General features: G+C 39.5%; 1 protein-coding gene across 1 annotated transcript; it reads left to right on the plus strand.

The window, feature by feature from the left end:
• Window positions 1-8,177: 8,177 nt before the first annotated feature.
• Window positions 8,178-18,145, plus strand: slc40a1 (solute carrier family 40 member 1). The gene is made up of 8 exons (XM_036584077.1): window positions 8,178-8,512; window positions 8,661-8,728; window positions 9,442-9,601; window positions 9,766-9,881; window positions 11,618-11,744; window positions 12,168-12,416; window positions 12,982-13,623; window positions 15,120-18,145. The coding sequence occupies exons 1-8, from the start codon at window positions 8,479-8,481 to the stop codon at window positions 15,425-15,427; spliced, it is 1,704 nt and encodes a 567-aa protein (XP_036439970.1). The 5' UTR covers window positions 8,178-8,478; the 3' UTR covers window positions 15,428-18,145.
• The last annotated feature ends 5,037 nt before the right edge of the window (window positions 18,146-23,182 follow it).

Here is a 23,182-nt window from a genome sequence, read left to right on the forward strand (position 1 = left end):
TCATTTTGGCCCAAATCTGAATCTTGTCAAAAAGGATTGAATAAGTTGTATGACCTGATGTATTGTACGTTTTATATTCTTACCCATGGCTGTGTCTTATGATGTAATAAATGATATACTGTAAATAATCAGTAACATATTAACATTAACAACAACAATAATAATAATAATAATAATAATAATAATAATAATAGGTGGTACTTAAATTTAAATAAAAGTTCATAGAACAAGATTTTGTTTACAAATTATTCTTCAGCATCACTATTGCTCCATTCATACGGAAATCTGGACAAATTGTTAGGGGCCGGGTGGCTTTTTCAAATCCTGTTAAAAAAATAAAAGGACAAAAATGTAGATACAAGGTCCAACAGCGACAATATTTACATACATACTGCATATTTGCTCATGTTAAAACTATAGCTGCAATATATTTGATGTTTTAAATGATATGTGCTAAATATATTTAAAAAGTTCCATAAATGTTTAAATATATGCCAGTATATTCAGTGTTCGGCACAGTCTGGTGATTTCCCTGCTCAAACACAATCACTAATCCTTGCGATTAAGAGTTGAGAAGAACCAGGCAAGTTTGAGCAGGAGCATCACCAAACTGTGCCGAACATCAACCTGAAATATATGTGATTAAGGATGATACTTCTGAATGAGTGAAAAGGCTTTCTTGCTTGAACTGTATGACTCTTCGTGGACAAAGTAGAAAACTTCTGTATTCGAGAGAAAGCAGAAATACTCCTGTTATATTACTTGAGTAAAAGTAGAAGTTTACTATTGCTAGATTCTGTATTTTTTGGCTTATGCAGACAATTTAATATATTTAATTTAGATATACATTATTTAGACTTAGGACATTTGGTCTCAGGAAATCTAGCCCCATCAACCATTTGGAAATAGCTCATTTGTCCTCACATCACAGTTCCTTGAATCCACAGTCCCTGTGGAATCATCTAGACGGTCTGGGGCTTTGCTTCACACCTATCCACAATGCACCTGTTGGATCTGTATCTGTATAAAGCCTGTACTTCACACTACATTGGGAGAGAAACGTCTGCTTCGGAGCATCAGGGTCAGATCACTTCCCTCCGGTGGCCATCCGTATTTGCAAATAAACTATGTTTTCAATTATTATCTGAAAAATTGCCGTCTAACATTATCTACAAGTTAAAGTACCAAAGCATTTGCTTTACATTCTCCTAATTTCTAGTGTTAAGGAGACCTGTGCGGCTGCGGTAATCAACAGCTAACTCAGTTAGCAGGTTTCCTTGGTAGCAGGGGTGCAAAAAGTGCAGAGAAACAATACTTACGTGAAAGTATAAGTACTTAAGTACTACTAAAAATATTAAAGGGACACTCCGGCCAAATGAGTAGAACCAGGTGTGTTTGAGCAGGAGCATCACCAAACTGTGTTGTACAGTGAAAATGAGAGTGAAAATGAGTTAACCATCCTCTACAGCCCATATGTCAAACACTAGGTCCGCGGGCCAAATCAGGCCTGCCACACAATCCTATCCGGCCCGCAAAAGTATTTTCATTTTCTAACATTATTTGCCTGTTTCACAATGTGCTGCATTACAGTCCCCAGCATGCACTGCAACATAATGTGCTCCCACTCTTCTACCCCAACAACAATCTATGGGACAGCAGTTACACCTCAGTTCTACACAATTCTACACAGTTCCACACCAGTCATATCACCAAAATGCATTTCAGCTTCGGTTCAACCAACATAAACAGTTAACATCTGCTCAACAGCTCAGAAACTGAGCCCTAGTCTTAATGAACTTGCAGCAAAGAAAGGATGCCAGGTGTCTAGACCAAGCAAACGGGTAGTTTTAAAAGACTGAGCTCCTGGAGACATTTAAATTTTGAATATTTCAAATATTCATGTAATGTTTCAAAGTCTACTACAAGTGTCTGTATTTAGCTGTTGATGTTTTTGCGTATTTTGAATAAACAACGTCCAGTTTGGGTTACAGCGCAACATTAATTAAAAATAAAATAAAAACATTTTTTTCTCTGGCTCACAGATTTGAGGAGTTTTTTAAGTGTGGCCCATTTACTGGTTGAGCTCGACAGGGAACAAATTTAAATATGGCATTTGGCTGCGAAATTTTTGTGCATATTGTATAGGCAAGCAAATCAGTGGGATACTTCTCACAATTTCTGTTTATATGCTCAGTTTAACGTATTGTTTCATAACGTTTGCACAGGCCACATTTTATTCTTTATTTTTCCAATATGTCACATTAAAATGTGCAGAAGTGTGTTCTCTGTAGAGGATGTGTTAGATTATATTTGCCTTTTAAATTAACAATACATAATTTGACCAGGGGTGCCCAAACCTTTGCATACAACTGTGTAGCCAAGCAAATCAGTGGGATACTTCTCACAGCACTGAATATTGAGAAGAAAACTATTCTTATGAACTGGAAATCGAGCAAAACTATTTACATAACTTACTGGAAAAAAAAACTATTAATTGACCATATATTAGTGGAAAAGATTCTGCCTGTATCAAAACCAAGACCATAGAATTCAACAAAACCTGGACGGCGCTTATTACCTTCTGACATCCCCAACTGTTGTCAAATATCATAGATAGAGAGAGCAACCAGTCAAAGCATGACACGACCCCCTCAGGCAAAAAAGGGCCTCTGAAACAGGCCCCTCTTTCTAAGCAGGTGACTTGAAGATAGAAGTTCCATTTATTTGTCTGCAAACACTCCTCTATTTTGTGAAATTCTACATTCTGCATTCATAATAACTCAAACAGGCGTTTACTGATTCACGGTGTTTGTCTGTGTGGTGCACTCTACTCTCCTCTATAGCCCTGTTGATCTTGGTCACTCTTAACAGGCTTAGTGGTTGACCACATGACCTGTGTTTGCTCGTGCGCTGCGGCCTCCAGTGTCACAAACACGCGGGCTTGTTTGGCCTCGGTTATTGCCACAGCAGCGCATGGACTCTGCAGATCTCTCTATTGACTCTGCACACCTGTGTAATGTCTCTTTTTGCTTGGATCCCATCCACGTTCAAGAGTTTGCTTAACGCAAAGGATGACTGAACTCTTTTACAACAAACATGTCTCATGCCTCAGCAAAAAAACAGACAGCAGTAGCAAACAAATCAGGCAAAAGAACCAGTGTTTTGTGGGAAGCGTATTAAGAATATGTCAAAAAATAATTAGTAATTAGACTAGCAAGAGTAAAAGAGATGTGTTTTTAAAGCTAGATGTGAAGATGTCTCGCTCCACTGCAAGCCCAGGCAAGCAGATTCCACGAAACAAGAACAAATGATACATGATCCAAAAGGTCACATGACCAAAAAAGGATACCAAGAGCCAAACCACTGTCAAGTACAATGCCATTGGAGAGCAACAAAACAGCACAGTCACCGTGCCTGAGTAATTTGTTTTTATTTTTCAGATTTTAAGTATGATTCTCGACGTATTTTTAGGTTTCCAAGGGCAGAATGCAGCCAAATAATCCACCCTTTTTCATCTAAGACCACGGCATAAGGCGTCATGGCTTGTAAAGGCAGACAACAAATGTGCATGACCACCACACACAATGAGGTACACTGACTTGGTCATTTCTTTTTGTTTAGTGGTGTAAGAAAGGGTAATGCAGCTAATCCACTGACCACAGAATAATACCTCATATTCCAAACTCATAGTGACATGACATGAGGATGTTCCAATTAAAAAAGTGATTTCTAGTGAAACTGGATTACGGTTTGTTAGGTTGTCTTGTTATTACACAATTGCAATCAGATGCAAAAGATAACTGACATCTGGCCTTTGCTTAAAGATACACAAGCACTTTAAATGACCAGCAGGTCCAAACTTATATTACATGCTATAGCTTAATAACTCCAGCCAGTTCGCTGTGTAGTTCATGTGGGTACTGAATAATACAACTTAGGTGTAATAAGAGAAGGTTGAAATAAGAATGACAGCACATAAAAGCACACATTCTGTTTACTGAATCAGGCTATTTTGGTTACTAGGGAAAAGGAACCATGAACTATGATCTCCTTAAATAGTGCCGAAACTAAAATATATAATTTATCATATCATTACATCATACATTATGTCCAAAAATATTCAGACACCCCATCAAATTATTAATCTACTTTAAGGTCCTGATACAGGTGTTCAGTTGCGCATATACATGTATAATCTCCATAGAAAAACATTGCTAATACAATGGGACACTCTGGAGCAGCCACACATGAGCCTAAGGTCACCATGTCCAATGCCAAGCGTCAGTGACCCCCCAAGTACTGGGCTGTGGAACAGTGGAGCTGCATACTTTAGGGCATTGGTGAGGTCAGGTACTGATATTGGATGATTGATTCTGGATCACTCTAACTCATCCCAAAAGTACTGGATGGAGTCCAATACTTTTGGGACAAGTTGGCATGATCCAGTACTAATCATCCAACATCAGTACTGACCCGAGACTTTCTGAGAGTTTGGCCGTGGGTCAGATTTATTTAATGACCCCGGATCCAGTGTAAAGCCTTCCTAGAAGAGTAGAGGCTGTTACTGCAGCAAAGGGTGTGCAAACTGCCTATTAATACTCTTTATTTAAAAAGAAATACTGAATGAGCAGGCGGCTACAAACTTTTGGACATATATCAAGCTAATATCACGTGAATCCTATCACTGCTTTGCAGAACAGCAAGCATGATCAGATGTAAACACATTCACTTCTCCAAAGCCTTGCTAAGTCAGTATGGTCAATGTGAGGTACTCAGCATATTTTCCCACTCTGAGGGGCCTAACTCTCAGGATCAAACCAGTTACTTTTGGAGAAGTGAACAGACAACAAGGCCAACTTCTGCCCCTATAATAGACAAAAGCAGAAAAGAAACAGGAAAACATCCCCATAACAGCAGGTCGTTGTGTTGTATGGACCATCTGCAGTATTCTGAGTGTAGTCTTCAGATGGATGTTACATTGCAGGGATTGTTTTGTTAGCAAAATATCAGAGAAAGTAAGCACAGTCAGTGACCTAAATAGAATGAATCTGTCTCTGAGTGAGGAGGAATCAAAGCCAAAATGTTTGGAAATAGCTGTCAGTGCTCCGAAATGCTGTAGTGTTGACTAAAGAGCTGCTGCACCATAAGCACTGCAGCCATGTGGGCCTGAGAATAGAAAGCCTGGCTTATGGGTGGGTAGAATCACAATATTACCTTGACTTTCTGAGGGGAGAAGTTAATGATAAACAAAGTGTTTCAGCTTTTTTTTTAAAGGGGAATTCATTTATTTTTCTAAATATCTCTGTAATTCAAACATCTATCTATCTATCTATCTATCTATCTATCTATCTATCTATCTATCTATCTCTTTCTCTCTCTCTCTCTCTCTCTCTCTCTATATATATATATATATATATATATATATATATATATATATATATATATAAACAACTGAAGCTGAAGAAATTTTGAAAAATGGGTGGAGTACCCCTTTCAGTCATTCACTGGGACAAAGTGCATCTAAAAGGGAAAAATAGGACAAAAACCTCATACTCCTTAAATGAGTAATAAACAGTGTAGTTCCCGAGCACTAGCCATGAATTTCTTGTTTCCAAGTGTTCAGTTCTGTTTGCATGTTTAATAGAGTGCAGCTTTGGATTAATGTGATTTAAAGTTTCTTGTACTATCTCACCCTTCCTACTCAGGCTTTCACTCATGCAATGAAATCGTTTACAATCAATGCATGCTGGCGTCTACGTATCTGGACGTACAGGTATGAAATCTGCAGGTATGAAGGTAAAAGTGCTGACTCAAGATCAGCTCCCCCGCGCCACCTCCACAATCAAATTCACAAGATATACAAGTCAAAATCTCCTCTGTCTCTGAAAAGCACAGCCTCAGCTCTTTCAACCAGAGATCGGCGGCTGAGATGTCACGTTTATGAGACTGATAAGCTGCTGAGTTTCCACGTAGAGAATCAATAAAAGAGGAGGGCAGGGGTACACAGAGCACTTTCCATAGGAGTCTATGGCAGCGTACTAATGGCTTACATGTGAGCAAGCTGAAACTACACAAGCAGATTTACACCATATCCTGTGTGAATATTGAGAGAGAAAGAGTGAGAGAAAGAGAGAGAGAGAGAGAGAGAGAGAGAGAGAGAGAGAGAGAGAGAGAGAGAGAGAGAAACAGAGACCAAGTGAGAAAGAGAGGCAGGACTAATTTTTCATTGGACTGCCAGGTGACATATCGCTCGCTTTAAAAGTGACATATTGCATTGACTCTTATGTAGCATTACATTACTAAATAGTCAAGTCAGTAACATTTCACAGATTTTTGTGGCTCTCAGCTGAACCGCTCAGCTTCTATTTTAGCCCAAAAAAATGACTTCTACCTTTTACACACTTAATTATACTTCAGAGACTTTATATTCCAGAAAAGTAAAATGAGAATAGTATAAGAAGTGAGCATATAATAGGCTACTATAGAGGTATTGTAGAAATCTTACAGTTTCTTATTGTAATACAATAGATATTGTTGTAAGGGTATCAGCGGCATTATGTCCAAATAAAGAGCTGTATTCTTCCTCTCAGGTTTCTGAACGTGAGTCACGGCGACACAGGACTTTAAGTTGGTTGTAGCTTACATCATGTACACAGGTAAGGTAGTAGGTTACATCAGCTGAATTAACCGCACATTCCTGCGGGTCCCCAGGCCTGAGGCTGAGGCACAATGACCTCAGTGAATATGGGACTATGAGATGGGAGTGTGAGGGGGGAGATCTTTCTGAGTAAGTGCTGTTTGCAGACAGAAACAGCATCCTATTGAGGCCTTTGTCCATTTAGGCCTGCAATATCAGTTGGCCTATATTTACTCAGCTTGTTCTATAAATGTTATACGATGAAGTCTTTACACAATGAACTTTAACTCAGTTCAGTTTTATTTGTGTTTCTGACAACAGGTCTCAGACACCTGACTCCAAATCCTTTAACTCAGGAGTGCCCAAATTTGGCCCTCGCCAGAAAATCTCTCCTCATCCAGTGATATTTTTACACAATATAAATGCCCTCACCACTTTTAAAAGAGACACAACTTTCGCACAAGTCACTGTGTTTTATTTTCCAGCCATGCCGCACATAAGCAAAGCTTTCCTCAATAAATAAATGCTGAACACATAACCTAAAACTAACACGCCAAAGCAGTTCTTGAACACACTACAGTAACTTATAAAATGATTGTTTTCCTTTTAAAATTGTACAGGGTGACCCAAAAAACTGACATCATTTCGTAGTCTAATAACAGCCAATTCTCCCTCAAATGATCTCAAATTTTAACAAAATGTGTAAAAACTAACCAAGTTTAATTTTTAATGTTTTTTTTTCAGGTTGAACAATGGTGTTCACTAGAAATGAAAAGGCATTTTGTGTGTTAGAATATGCTCAAACACAGTCAAACAAGAGTGTGCAGCCTGCATTTTCGAGAAAATTCAATAAAAAAGGAAACCAACTGGAAAGCAGATTTGGACACGGCACAAAAAAATTCAAAGAGGAAGGCTGTCTGTGCAGGGCAAAGGGGTCTGGACGACCACCAGTATCGGAAGATATTACATTTGTGAAGCTTTGTGAAATCGGTTATAAAATCTACATCCCTCTGAATTTCTTGTTTGAATTTTGATAAATAAATCTTGTATTGTTCAACATGAAGCCTATTTAATTTCGTTTGCCAAGACATGTAGTTACTCACATATTCACATCTCAAATGATGTCAATTTTTTTGAGGCATCCTGTACTTTAAACCATTTGAGTAACAAAATACCGTTTCATGTTGTGAAATACATTTTAAAAACCTGTCTATCTTCTGTATTCGTGTATTGTTTTGTCGTTTTGGCCTTCGGCCCACCACAGACATTACGCTTTGACACCCCCAGGACAAAAACTTTGGGCAGCTGAACAGCAGAAGGGTGTTTCAAGTTTTGAAAGAAGAGCTCAAGAACTAAATCAAGTTATTGTGCAAAGTATGAGGTAAAAAAATAAGAGAATAACACAGGATGGGTGGGCTTTTCACACTTGAAAACAATGCAGCCCAGTTTCTAGGGACGTGTCACGTGACCGCGTCCAAGGACTGCACAGTGCGCATGCGCAAACGGCGCCTCGTATTGATAAACACGGAGAGCTGCTCGGACAGAGCAGTCGGGTCCGAGCGGAGCGGGGGATAAACGCCGATAATTGTCGGGTTTTTTTCTTTTTTAACGTTTAAAACCCCAGCCCTCTAAGGGGGTTTATTTCTTTCCAACTTCAGCTACAGTGATAGCTAAGTTTGGAGAGGAGGGAAGGGAAATATTCGCGTTGTTTCGTAGGAAATATCTCTTTCTGTTGTTCTGTTATTTCTTTGCTGAGGATTATTGGACACCAAGGAATAAACGCAGCCTAGACTACATTTGTTCACTGGAAAAAAAAAGTATCTGCCGCAAACTTGGTCGACATGGAAAACACAACATCCAAGAAACGGTGTTGTGGTAAGTTTTTTTTTATTATTATTTTTTATTTTATTTTTTACAGATTTGAAACAGAAGCAAAGCTGAACAGGCTGTGCATTGCAATAAACTGTGGCGTCATTTAAAAACAATAATGCATTCAAGCACAAACACGTGTTTTCTTTTCCAGACTCTGTTCGTGATTTCTTCACATCTGCAAAGTTCCTGATCTACCTTGGACATGCCCTGTCAACCTGGGTAAGTCTGCCTTTAGGGTCAATGCAAAGCAAAAATCCAAATATGCATGCAAATATGCCTACATGCTGTGTGTTAGTCCAGCTTGACCAGTTCCTTCAGGTATTCATGGTGTCATAACTCAAACACAGACTGTCTTTCCTGGATTTGCGCCAAATTAAGCTGAATTTTTGCTGATGGTGGTTTGTTTTGAGCTGCCCTACATTTCTGCTGAACTGTAGTTTGGCTAGTAACCAGGAATCTTAAAACATGGCTACATGTTTATTAGGGACGCACCGATATGGGAATTCTGGGCCAATATCCGATATTATGTACCTGCCGATACATAAACATTCATTACATGTAGAAATTGAAACCAAATAAACCTGGACTGTATTACAGAGAAATGTTTTATGTATTTGTAGGGGGTCAAAAATGAATAAAATACTGATGTGCATTAGCCCACAGTCACCTAAACATTCTGCTTTTCTCGAATAAAATAAATAGATCATCAAATGTTGGTTTAAAATATTGGTCAAATCTTATTTTAACTATCTGCCGATACCTGTATAATTCTGTTATTGTCATGTGCTCCAAATATGCCGAAACCTAAGTAATGTTCATTATAAAATCACTCATCATGATCAAATTTGCTGGCAATGCTTTCTTTCACAAGCTCTCCCACTCGCTGAGATGACCGCTTGTGCTTTGCCGCTCACCTTTCACCTCCTTTCCAGGGGGACCGTATGTGGAACTTCGCTGTAGCCGTGTTCCTGGTAGAGCTGTATGGCAACAGTTTACTCCTGACTGCTGTGTATGGCCTGGTGGTGGCCGGCTCGGTCCTGTTACTGGGCGCCATTATAGGAGACTGGGTGGACAAAAACCCACGTCTCAGAGGTAAAAAGCTTGATTTTACCCCCTCGTTGCACTGACATGGAGATCTGCTCACATGTTCAAACTCACTGCCTGTAATGTAAACAATAAGTGCTAAAAACCCTTACAATATTTCATGCAATACAAACATATTTTTCCAGCTTAAAGCCGGTTTTCTTTCATTTCAGTGGCCCAGACTTCCTTGCTCGTCCAGAACTGTGCAGTTATCCTGTGTGGTGTCCTGCTGATGGTGGTTTTCCAGTTCAAAGAACAGCTCACTGTCCTCTACAATGGATGGTTGCTTGTGAGTATTTATTTATAGTATAAGTAACTGTAATGCTACTAGAATAAATACACTATAAGCATGTTGTACACATGAAAGTGTTGTGTTGTTACTGAGTTGTGCTTGATCAGTAACTGTCTTGCAGTAGATCTCATGACTGCATGTTCATTTCTGAACCTTGTGGTCGTGATTAGCTCGATCGAGTAAAATATGAAAGACTTTGACGCTGTTCTGTGCTTTAACCTCTTAAACTGCAAGCTTGTTATTCAGTTACTAAACTTCAGACTTATTATTTATTAAGTACTACACAGCAGAAAAGGGTTCTGTATAGTACCAAAAATGGTCATTTGGCTTATAACAATAGTGGAACCCTATTTGGTGCTATATGGAACCATTTTTAAAAGGTTATTTTAATGGTGTACCATCATAGAAAAGGACTGTTTATGCATCAAGAGGGTTTTTTGAGTTGTAACTTTTGCCTTTACCAAAGAACCTTTGAGGAACCCCTTTTTTAAGAGTGAGAATTATTTGTTAACTACTATGAAACTAATATGTAATTCATGTAGTTATAAGAGACCCTCTTATGAGTCCCTGAGAGTTTAAAGGGTTAAATGATAAGCCTTGTTTTAGTTTTGCCAAATTCTTAGTTTTCTTTGCCTTGCGGTTGTTGTTTGAGTTACATTGTTAAATAAAATCAGATGCTTCTGGAAAAGTTCCCTTGTTCCTAAGCTAGAAACAGCTAAAACTCCTTAGAAGGCATTCTGGGACATTTCAGCCTTATTTGAACAGAAAAGATAGGGTAGGGCTGAGTTAAGGGTTTTTAAGAGGCCTCCCTTAAAGTTCGAGAGTGTTCATGTGTCTGGATTTGACAGAACATGAGAGCGAAATGGCACTGCTCTGTCAGCAGGACGCAGAGGTCTCGTGTGCAAAGGAGACGTGCTGTTGAGCCAGTATTAGCCCGCCCAGCCCGTGTTCCAGTGTGGCTCACTTGTAACTCGACAACAGCAATAACAAAACAGCATGGCTGTATTTCTCACTGTCACTGGGGTAATGCAGGACCCATAAGGCAAACAGTGTACTGTAAGCTCTGTTGTTGTTTTTGTTCTGGACGATGCCTGAAAAGCGTGAAAGCATTCATCCCTCTAAATAGCCTATTGGCGCTGCTGCAAGAAAACCTCATAACCACATTTTGACACAGTGTATTACTATTATTAGTAGTAGTAGCACTAGTATTAGGTAATGCTGTAACCTTTTTACCAGCATTGTCACCTTGCTCTTAATTTGAAAGCTGACACCTTCATGCCACCTGCTAACCGAGAGCTACAAATTCATGTGTAATTCATCATGAAGTTTTGTGATGATTTAGCAAAATGAAGATTATAGATTTTTTTCTTTTGAGAGGTAGACGTTAAATAGATGGAAGTTTTAATTATAGTTTTGCTTAATAAAAAACCTGTATAAACTGAAATTCTCCTGTTGGAACAAAACCTTGAATCTCCAAAAATTGACTTTACAAGGAAAAAACACTCTAATTTGAGACCCTTTTAATTGGTGCGTTCATCATTATATTTGGACTCAAATATAAAGGGCAGCTGGCATTTTCAAATTATGTTAAAATTTAAAAAAAAAAAGACAAAAATTAAGATACAAGGCTTTGTTCCAACACAGCCAATATGTTTGACTCTGCTGATACTATTCTTATGTGATATTATTTGTGATAGAAAATAATAAAATATAATTTTTTTTTTTTTAAACAGACATCATGCTACATTTTGGTCATCACCATCGCCAACATTGCGAACCTGGCCAGCACTGCCATGTCCATCACCATTCAGAGGGACTGGGTGGTCGTTGTGGCTGGAGATGACCGCAGCAGCTTGGCAGGTGAGGTTTCAGTTTTTTAGGTTTTTACAGATGACACTAGATAAACACTGTCAAAACAGGAGCTGCTACCTTTGAGCTGCACTTATAATTGACTCTTTTATAACTCCTGTTTCCTCCGGCTAATAAAACTCATGAACAATAACAATCCAACATTTCCTGTTATTTAAGCCGCTGCCTTGGTGGAATGTTGGAACCGGCTTTAATGTTCTGGAGGCCCAGCAGGTTCACTCCAAATGTTCTGCAACAGTTCTTTTTGGCCTCAATGAAAACTGTTAACATGTCTTAGGCGAACTCGGTAACCCTGCGGAGACACAATTGCTATGGGATTTTATAGGGCTATAAGCAGTCTGGGCAGGTGCAGCTCACATGAATTATTCACTGGCACAAGTTTTTCATATGAAAATGTTTTTCTTCTTGTTTCAGACATGAATGCCACGGTGAGAATAATCGACCAGCTGACCAACATTCTGGCTCCGATGCTGGTGGGCCAGATCATGGCCTTCGGATCTCATTTCATGGGCTGCGGTTTCATCTCTGGCTGGAACCTCTTCTCCATGTGTCTGGAGTACTTCCTCCTCTGGAAGGTCTACCAGAAGACCCCAGCACTGGCCATTAAAGCAGGCCAGAAAGACACTGGCGACCAGGAGTTGAAGCACCTCAACATTCAGAAAGGTTTTCTTTCTTGTTCTGTTTTTTTCCTTTTTTTCGTTTGTAGTGCTGTTTTGCAAGCAGCTGATGAAAATGACTGGAAGCAGTTGCAAGATAACACCCTGTCTTATGAAACACTCACCATGAGTCAGCAGATTTGTTTTGCTTTGTGGCTTTCTAACACTCTATCCTTTAGAGATATTTAGGGAAGCCAGGTTCTTGTACTGTTCTATTATTTGCACTGTTTACTTTTTTTGGGCCCTTATTCATCTGTCTGAACAGGTCCCTCCTTCACATTATATTCATATTTACTAGATAATGTGAGGGTGATCCTAGATTAGGATGCTTGCTTTGAGAAGTTTGATAAATGTGGATCTTGTGGTTTCACATGCAAAATATTGCAAAATACAACTTTTCCTTATGAAAAACTGGTGACTCAGCTCAACTTTTTTTTACTTTTGTTGAAACAATTCATGCCAGAAGAAAGGAAAAGCAGTTCATTTCTTGGTAATCATTGATGCATCTTTCATGATTCACATTGTTTTTAATGATTAACTTGTCTGTTTCTGTTATTTTTTTGTTTTCTCAGAACTGGAGAACCCAGAAGGCCCGGCAGAGGCTTCTCAGCTGATGAACGAGGCTGCTGTGGTGAAGTCTGATAAAGAGAAGAACCCAGGTTGCTGCTACCAGATGTCTGAACCCCTGCGCACTTTCCGGGATGGCTGGGTGGCTTACTATAACCAGTCCATTTTCTTTGCTGGAATGTCCCTGGCCTTCCTCTACATGACCGTACTGGGCTTTGACTGCATCACCACGGGGTACGCCTACACCCAGGGCCTGAACGGCTCCATCCTCAGCCTGCTCATGGGTGCCTCGGCCGTGTCGGGCATCTGCGGGACGGTGGCCTTTACCTGGGTGCGGAAAAAGTGCGGCCTGATCCGGACCGGCTTCATTGCTGGAATGGCCCAGCTGTCGTGCCTGATGCTCTGCGTGGTGTCCGTCTTCGCCCCCGGCAGCCCCTTCGACCTGAGAGTCTCTCCCTTCGAGAGCATGATCAGCCATCTTCTGGGCAACAACGCCCCCTTGCCTGAGGCCCCCACCATGTCCAGCATGGTGACCACTGAAGCACAAGGCCTGCTCAACATCTCCATGCAGTCTGAGGAGATGCCGCACATCGAGTCCTACATGTCTGTCAGTCTGCTCTTTGCTGGTGTAATTGCTGCTAGAGTTGGTAAGTAGACATGCAGTAAGTAGACAGGGCAAAACCAAATTCACGCAGTCCCACATTTTAGCTATCTATCAAAACGTGTTTGGTGTCTGCAGTTTACTTATTTATGGACAAAATGAGAAATATTTAGGCTTCAAAAGTGTCAGAAACCACATAAGCAAGCCTGTCTTTGACTTGCTTATCAATTTGATGTGTTTTGAAACAAGAAATGTGATGATTTAGGCTAGGCCTGTCACAGTTTTTACATAATCGCCTCATCGCAATTATTAGAACTGATCACAGTTATTTTAACTGACTCCAATTATTATTTACTTGCAACAATTAATGTAAATTGGGTTCATCAGTTGGGTTAAAACAAATACCTGTAAGTAAAAAAAGCAGAAAACATACTTACTGAAACGTCACAAGTCCATCAGAAACCAGTAGAGTTCTAATATTTGACTTGTTATAACACCTTTAGAGGGAAACAGTGAGAAATGTTTTTTTATTTGAGCTCAAGCAGTTTTTATCTGGGAGCTACTAAGTCCTGACAGTTGGGAAGCAAGATAGCTCACCAGCCAATTTGGTCACTTTATGATCATAATACTTTAGCTGATGATTAATGTAAACATATTGTAAATTATTGCAATTAATAGATTAGTCTTTTTAATTTATTGTATGCAAATAAATGACACTTTCTTGCTCCCTAGCTGTCAACACTTAGTAGCTCCCAGCTGATACTATTCTCGAGAAACTACTCAAGCTCAAACAAATATTACTAACCGTTGCCATCTAAAGGTGATATAGCACTAGTCAGAAGTAGGAAGACTCATGCCTCATTAGCAATAAAATTGTTCTGTTTTCTTTTATTTGCAAACATTTGCCATAGCCTAATGAATGAAAACACACTGAAAACACAGCCAACTCATATTCTGACTGTTGTGATGTGAACATATGTTTGTGAAATAACAACAGCATGGAAAATAATTGCTGTGATAGGCCCAGGCTTTGATAATTACATACAGTAAATAAATAAGATTATTAATTAAATTGTTAATCACAGTTATTTATATGGCCATTAATCCTCAGCTATAATTTTATGATTGTGCAGGCCTGGATTTCGGCATGCGGTTTGCATGACCCTAATTGGTGCATTACAAGCTTCTATTTATTTATTAGCTACATTAGCCATGTCACTCCAGTATAAAACTAAAGAAGCAAACTTCAGACACCAAGCGTGTTTAGGCTGATGAACTATGTCTAGCATAAAGAGAAAATAATAAAAAAGTTACATTTTACCACTTCAAAAATTTGTTTAAAAAGAAATTCAAGTTTTATGTACTTTTCATTACTGTATTGCTGGAGGAAAAAAGCTGTGATTTTATGTCAGTGTGGCAAGAAAGTTGTAAAGTCAACCTTTGATGCCAATCGATCATCATGTCTTCTTGCTGATGCGTTTATGTGGCAGTAAAAGAAGTGCATGACACCCGGTGACTCATTTCCTGGCATGGTTTTTTCAGGTCTTTGGTCTTTCGACTTGACCGTGACCCAACTTATCCAAGAGAATGTGGCCGAGGCCGAGCGAGGGGTGATCAACGGCGTCCAGAACTCCATGAACTACCTCCTCGACCTCCTGCACTTTGTCATGGTCATCCTGGCGCCTAACCCAGAAGCCTTCGGCCTGCTAGTCATCATCTCCGTCTCCTTCGTTGCCATGGGGCACATGATGTACTTCAGGTTCGCCTTCAAAAGTCTCAGGAGTCGGCTTTTCCTGTGCTGTTCGCCCGAGCAGAAAACAGATGCAGACCCTCCCTCACTTGCTGTGTAAGCCATTAAAGAGACGCTGCCCCCCCCCACCCGCTACGATAGTATCTGTATTACTCTCTTACTCAGAGACATTGTGCATGGGAACCATATTGTACTAACATGCTTGCAGAGCCAGAATATGTACCTGTATTCAACCCAGAGCATAGATCTCATTAGTCATAAGCTATGTTAGTAAAGCAAGGCAGTCAGGCAGTAGGCCAGTAGTTTAGATCGGTCCCGTCTTCACGAGCTTGCATTTTGTATGCTTTATGTTTTTGAGGTGCTTCAGAAAGGATGCAAAAATGAACACGCAAAACACAGACACATACCTGCCTTCAGCGTTTAGTTCTCCAGTAAGCCTGGTCGCTGTTTCAGTATAGCTCAACAGTAAGTCTGGCTGCTGTACCGTGTTGCATGTGACCTGTGTGACCGTACCACAGGGATATTTATTCAACATTTTTGCCTGATTGCCTGTTCATAGTTAATGCATGCTTAATTATGTAGAGCTGCAGTACCATTTTAGCAGTATGTTGTTACTTAATGGCATTTAAGTTTTAGCTTTGTTTCCTGTTGCTTTTTTTTTGCCTCCCGGGGTGATGTCTCTTTAATAAGGCGAATGGAAGTTACTCATTCAGGAATATTATTACACCTATAGTCAACATTGTGTATGTCAGCTTTAGTGGTGCTAATGTGTTATTGCAAAAGCTATGCACTCGCATATATAGCTTTTTTTGTACACATATCCAAAGTGGAATTAATCTTTCAGAAAGAGGAAGTGAGGGAACAACGATCGTTTTTCTGCCTTTAAACATTCCAGATATTTTTGGTGCGAACTGATATAGTATAGCCGTTTCTGTTGACGCAAGGCCCTGTTGCACTTAATAATTTCACAACACCTAAATGGCGACTTAACTTCGAGCCCCAACCACACAATTCACAATTTTTTTTTATTGTTTGATTTTGTTTTGATTCTAGAAGTTGATTCTACTGTTTTTTTTCCTTAAGATTGTTACACAAGCACTTTAAGTGATTTAGACTTCCTTCATTACATAAGCGCAAACAATGCATCTTCAGGCCTTCCTGATGTTTACTTTAATACACTTTTCAATGATTGCCTTCTTGCACCAACAATAGCAAAGAGATTTGGAGTTCCAAAGAAGGAATTCCACCATTTTTTCAGCATTTCTGCATGATTAAACGGTTAAGATGTAAATAGAGTTATTCAGAGTGGTTTGTTGTGAGATGCTCCATTCTGGAGTCAGTGGTGGTGAAAGGAACCAGATGTTCAGAGGGTTTAATGTTTCTGAAAGCGGCATCTCAGAAAGCTGCTGCATGAAGTGGTTGTGAATGCACTGCCTAATGCCAGAGACTATGTTTTATGAGAGTTTTAAAGGTTTTGGCCTAAATTTGTTTTTAAACATACACTTGAGGCAAAATAGTACCCAAAGAAAGCTTCATTTTCAGGTTTACCACTATTTGATCACTGTCTACATTACATAAAAAACTCAATGCTCATTTTGGACTGAGTAAAATGGCTATATTAGCAATGTATAACCTCAGTTACAGTCACCACCACTGTACAGAAAAGTCTGTATGTCTCTCTGCAGTCAAACCATTCTGAATGAATCTCAACCAGTGAATTATTCAGACATTTTGAAAAATAAGTAGAATTCCCGTTTAATGTTAGTGGACCTGCTGCCCAACTGCCCCAGCCCCAGCTTTAACCTTCTCCCCCACCCTCGCCTGAAATGCCTTCAAAAACAGGATTTCGAGAAGTGGCGGCCCGTTTGGAAGAATCACACTGCTCATATGACACCATAAGTCTTATTCAGAGTTTCCACCTTGCAGATTCAGCAGACTTGTCGCTGCAGACCTAAAGTAAACAATTCCACTTATTTTAGGCCATGTTTGGTGTTAGCTATCCAACAACCAGCCAAACCAGAAAGCGCAGACTTGGTCTTATTGACATTACCTCCTCTGTTGGAAACCGCAGCTGGCAAGAGTGACACGCGAGGCATTTTGTAATAGTTGTATAACGCCGAGACTAGAGAGCAGCATGGGTCGGCCATATGTAGGAAACAGGGAGGGCATTATTCTGCTCTTAAGGCAGAATGCTGAGTCAGCACTGCAGCAGTGGACTGCTTTGTTGGGGGTTTTTGGCGAAGGGCAGCTGGCCTCTACAGAAACGCAGGTGTCACGACCCACTGTTGATCTTCAGCCTTGATGTTTGCCCCGAAAATGTAAAGCACGTTTTCAGCAACAGGGCACTTATCACTTGAGCTCTTCTTGTGAGATTGTTTCAGGACTCTTTCGTTAGACTTTGAGCAAATTTACTACATTGGTGAATGTTTGTGAAAAATGATTTGTGTCATGTCGTTGTGTTTTCTTATGTGTGAATCCTTTTTTGTACATCTGTAAAGTATTCCAGTGTTTCAGTGTCTGAAATGAAAAGCCTCCTGGCTTTGCTTTTCCTCCCAACTGTAATCCTTTAGTGTTAAACATGTACCACTTCTATATGCTGCACAAAAGACAAATCAGACATCCAGTTAAATGTGACTTACCCTAAAAGCAAACACACATAATCGCAATTTGTATTGTTGGAGCAGGTTTGGCTCCTTAATCTGTTTTGCGCACAAATGACTATGTTGTACACTCCACCTCGATGGAGGGAGAGCAAACAGCCCAGGAGTTGTATTGCACGTGCTCGCTTTAAATTGAAATAAAGAAACTTTCATCCACATGTCACTTCTCTGTGGTTTCTTCAGGAAAAGTAAAAGGGAGGTGGTTTAGTGAGGAGTAAAGACCCATCTGAACAGGCTTATCAGACTGAAAGAGCAGGAGAAGCTTCCTGGCATGGTCCCAACAGTCATTGTGTGGGGTCACATTCCTGCGCTGGTCATTTTCTCTGAAGCTTTTTTGAAACTGGCCTGTTTAATGGACTGGCTTTAATCTGCGCTTGATGATGTGGGCCAGCGAATTAAGCCAAGGCAAATAGGGACCTGGCTGGACCTGTTGAGGGTCATAATGTGCTTCAATTTCTGTAAAGCAGCCCAGCTTTGAACCAAGGGTGCACAGAGTTTGTCTTTCGGGGCCAAAAACACAAGACAATATATGAAGAAAGTATGTACTGTATTTTATGACAACTCTTAAAAATAAAAGCATAATTAAGGATTATTTTGAGTGATGCCATAGAAAACCCACTTTGGTTTTCTAAAGAACCATAGGAGCTTTTGAACAAGAATACAAAGGTTCTATACAAAGTTAAGGTTTTTGCTTAGGAAACTTGCTAGGAACTATGTGGAACTGTTTTAAATCATAAAAGGTTCTTCACACATTTCTTTCACAAAAATGGTTCTCCAAAGGACCATTCATTGAAAGGCTCCTTAGGGAACCAAAAGTGGTTGCACTCTATGGCATCTATGAAGATTCATCTATGGCAGTGCCGTGTTAAAACCCAGAGAAACCATGAGGTGTTTTTGTTGGTTCCTGGTGGGTTTCTAAGGTGTTCTGGCTTTTAAATGGGTTGATATCCAGTGTAAATGATCCTAGTGGTTTAACAGGTGACCAATGTCTGATCCTAAATGCATTTGATGGTTTCATAATTGGATCTAAAGGTGTTCTACAGCAAACTATGGTTCTCTATAAGAAACCATAAAGCCAATTTCCATTAGAAAGCCAAATCATTAGCTTTTAATCCTAATGGCTTCCAATGATCCTTTTTTTAGTAGAATAAACAATTCTGATGTTCATTTAATCTTAATTTGGTTTAGCTGACCATGCAAATACACGGATACCTTCCAAACGACATAAGAAGCTCCAGTGGTGGACAGTAACGAAGTAAATGTAATTCGTTACTGTACTTAAGTATTTTTTTTTTCATGTATCTGTACTTTAGTGAAGTATTTCCATTTTTGGTGACTTTTTACTTTCACTCCACTACATTTCAAAGTCTAATATCTTACTTTTTACTCCACTACATTATGAGAAATCTGTCGTTCCTTTTGGCTCATGTGTGCATAAAAACGTAACGTCAAAACGAAAGAAGCGTGAAGCAGCACACTAATCATTAGTGCTTTTGATCATTTTAATAGACATCAGCGTCAGACTAATTTCTTTCTATTAAAATATTGGTGTTACAAGATTGAAACTAGAGTATTTTCACCTAAAATGACTTGATAAAGCAAGAGCCTTGTTACAAAAACGATAACAGGACATTAGAGTCATAATTAATCTTTCAGTATTTTTACTTTTGATACTTAAGTACATTTGAAGGCAAATACTTTTGTACTTTTACTCAAGTGGAGGTCTAAAGGGAGGAACTTCTACTTTTACTGGAGTAATATACCTTGTGTATCTCTACTTTAACTCAAGTACATGGTTTGTGTACTTCGTCCATCTCTGAACAGCTCTACACTTCACTCATCGACTGCAGAAAAGGAGTTTAATCTAAAGCCAGTGCCAGGTTTCTCCATAGCGGCTGTGGCATATATGTGTTAATGATGAGTGAATGGGATATTTATAGCGTCTAGCACACGAAAAACGCGTGCTTTAATATATATTTTGCTCTTTATTTGCTATTATTTGTAAAAGGTGTTGAAGAAGAAGGCGTTTCACTCCGGCTCCGTCTACGAGAGGAGCGTTTTGGTGAAACTAGCTAACCCAGCTGACTACAGGTCTTCAGTTTATAATCGTCTGCTGCTGTTGGCGTGAATGAAGTGGGGGTCTTTTAGTTGCTGTTATTTTCACCAGTAATTCCTGTTAGTTGTGTCTGCGAGTTATTTTCACCCCCACGGACGCGGTTCAGTCCGCGGTCGCGGTGAGATATCGGCTGGTAGCTGGTGTGATTAGCGCTTAGCCGTTAGCATTGTGGCTGTGTGTTTGTAGAGCTGGTCGAGCTGCAGGCCTGTTAAAACTAAACAAGCGCCGCAAACCTGGGAAAAAACATTCGCTGGGGAGAAGTCGGGCCTATTCAGGTTTTACATTATTAAGTAATGCAGCTTATTAATAATTATACTTTTTAAAAACTGGCACACCAAACGCGATTTTTCGGACGACGAAAATTCGACATTGTTGTATAAGCCCTAACTGGAGATTAAAAACCCACTGACCAATCACGGTCGTCTCTGCTGTTGGCATGACGACAACCAGGCTGCTGTGTTCCAGAGCCGTATATCTCTATACGGCTCTGCTGTGTTCCGCAAATAGTACTTGATTAAGGGAGCGTCTAAGAATTGCACAATCTCTACAGCTGCGAAGGTTTACATTTTAAAACATTAAAAGTTGTAGAGACTGGTTGAAATATCATCACTAAAGTGTCCTCTCGAGTGGCGAAAACAAGAGGAGGTGTCCTATTGGCACTTTCTCTAAAAGGCTAAGGGGGAAAAAAGATTGAGTTTCATGCCTTGAGTTTTCATGACTCCTTCATGCCTTATGATAACGAGCCCTCTAGAGCATGAAAATTCAATAACGTGTTTTAATGAGGGCCCTTCTAGTAGAGAAAATGTGATGGAGTGCTATAAAGGGTGTCCCTACATGTGTGAGAATGTGGGGAAGTTTTCTGATGAATGCCCCTCTAGTGGAGAAAATGAGATGTGGTGCCATATAGGTGTCCTCACAATGGGATAAACCTGACTGAAACTTTCTGATGAAGTACCCTCTTAGATGCCCTTCCGAGTGAGAAAACACAATGAAGCACCCTTGCAATGGAGAAAAAAAAATCCCAGTGAAGAAAATGAGTTGCGGTGCCCTCTAGGGCAGGCTTTCCCAAAGTGGGTGCTGTGGCGACAGTCTAGGGGTGTCGCCAAATACTTTGATAAGATTTTGAGTTTATCTCTCAAACCCTGCTTACATTCAAAACACACCGTATGGCTGTTAACAGATCTTTTCTGCATTTTTGCAAGAGGCTGATAAGTTAGGCTAATATCTAACTAGCATTTTGATGTAATCTCTTTTGCACCGTTGCTGTTTTTATTTTTCAGTGTACCCTTTAGGTAAGGTTAGGTTAGGTTAACTGTATTTGATAGTAAAAGACAAATTGTTGCCATGATAACACAGTTTAAAGTAATGTTCCTCATTCTTGTTAAAAACTACTGTCTATTCCATCCTTTTAAGCTTTCAGTTTTAGCCACACCCCCTCTTAAACGTTCAGATGTCAGAGTGTACAGTATGTGTTTGTCCAATAAATGTTAGTAGTTTGCTGTTTTACGTCAGATGTGTTTTTAAAGGTTTATCATTCTCTGTATGTTTTTATCATATAGGTGTGGTTATACCTTTAATCGTGATCACCTGATAACAAAGTTAGTGAAGGATATTTCATCATACATGATGCAGTATAGCTTTTTGCGTGCTGGTGGGGTCCCATGTCGTGCAGTAGGTGCCCTTTTTTATTTTTTCACCACTGCCGTTCAAACAGCCTCAGTCGTCCACGGGTTGTTATAAATCTCTTTCCCAGCTAGAAATAGAACTGAAGACTGATGTTCTACACCTATTTAAGAGTTTGTCCTAGAACATTCACTTAATGCGGAGATTTAAACTTTAAAGCTTCTCCACACTCATATCTCATTTACAAAAATGGTTCTCAAAAGAACCACCCACCGAGAAGATCTCTAGGGAACCAAAAGTGGTTCCTCTATAGCATAATGAATAGAACAATTTTAGACCCCTTTGTTTTTGTGTGCAATCCGCTATATTTTGTTACTCATATATAACAAAAATAAGAATTTTGTAAGTTCTATATAGTATAAAACTATTTTGGTCTCTCAGTGGGTGAGGAGGGTTGGGTTAAGGTAACTTTCTGACCTACAGGCCACATTTTGGGCAGGCCTGCCTTGGCCATTTCTGAACTACTTTGCTCTGTGGTACCTCAGTGGCATTAATAAGCAGGGTTGAGACAGCTACTTTAAGCATGTGTGCTGTTACAGATATTTACCAGTTAAACATTTAAATTGTAACTTTATCCAAAAAATTAATGTAATCTGATTAATTTTGTTTGCTTTTGGATTACTTGCCTTTTTAAAGTCATATAAATAAACAAAGACAAGCCAAAAAATTCAACAATGCTTTTCCATCAATAATTTTACTTAAGGCAAACAGGAAAACTGCATGACACAGTTTTATGACACAGAATAATAGATAACTGGTGACTACTGTGCCTCAGACAAGTGAAACAGCCAAATATAAGTGGAGATGACAAATTTGTACAGTGTAAATTGTTTTAAATCTTTTAAGACCCCTCATTAGCAATAATTATTAATGGAGTTCATTTCAAAAACACTGACTATCATTTGTGTTCTGTCTGCTGAAAGGCCTGTAATGGTTCAGAAAGTTTCTTTGATGATACTTTGATGATCGTAATTGGTAGGAGCTCTCTCAGCTCTCATTGGTTCAAAATGCATTAATGTCACAAAACCTAAGTGGGAGCTGATGGTCTTGGTTACAAAGAATGATAATTTACACACATTAACTTTTTGCACACATAATTCAAAAACCACTGAAGAAAGAAATCATGCATGTGAAAATGAACTTCACCGCTCACGTGACTATCCTTCAGTCTCATCTTTCGGGGCTGTAAGCTAACGTTAGCTCACTTCCCCTCACAGAAAAGTCACATGAATTTCACATGTGAACAAAACATGTGGCGTGTGCCAAAAACCACACGTTAAAAATGTGTTATCAAATGTGAAAAAATGTGTGATCACATGGGAAATCGTGATCACGTAAAAAAAAATGTGATTACTTGTAAATATGTGGTTTTTGCACTTCACAAGTGAAATATATA

Source organism: Colossoma macropomum, unplaced genomic scaffold (assembly GCF_904425465.1).
Source record: "Colossoma macropomum unplaced genomic scaffold, Colossoma_macropomum, whole genome shotgun sequence".
NCBI lineage: Eukaryota > Metazoa > Chordata > Actinopteri > Characiformes > Serrasalmidae > Colossoma > Colossoma macropomum.

Excerpts from the sequence above, each read along its gene's own strand:
- slc40a1 (XM_036584077.1), top strand. The coding sequence starts at position 8,479 with ATGGAAAACACAACATCCAAGAAACGGTGTTGTG. Across the intron at positions 8,729-9,441 it reads GACATGCCCTGTCAACCTGG|GGGGACCGTATGTGGAACTT; the intron begins GTAAGTCTGCCT and ends CCTCCTTTCCAG. Across the intron at positions 9,602-9,765 it reads CAAAAACCCACGTCTCAGAG|TGGCCCAGACTTCCTTGCTC; the intron begins GTAAAAAGCTTG and ends CTTTCATTTCAG.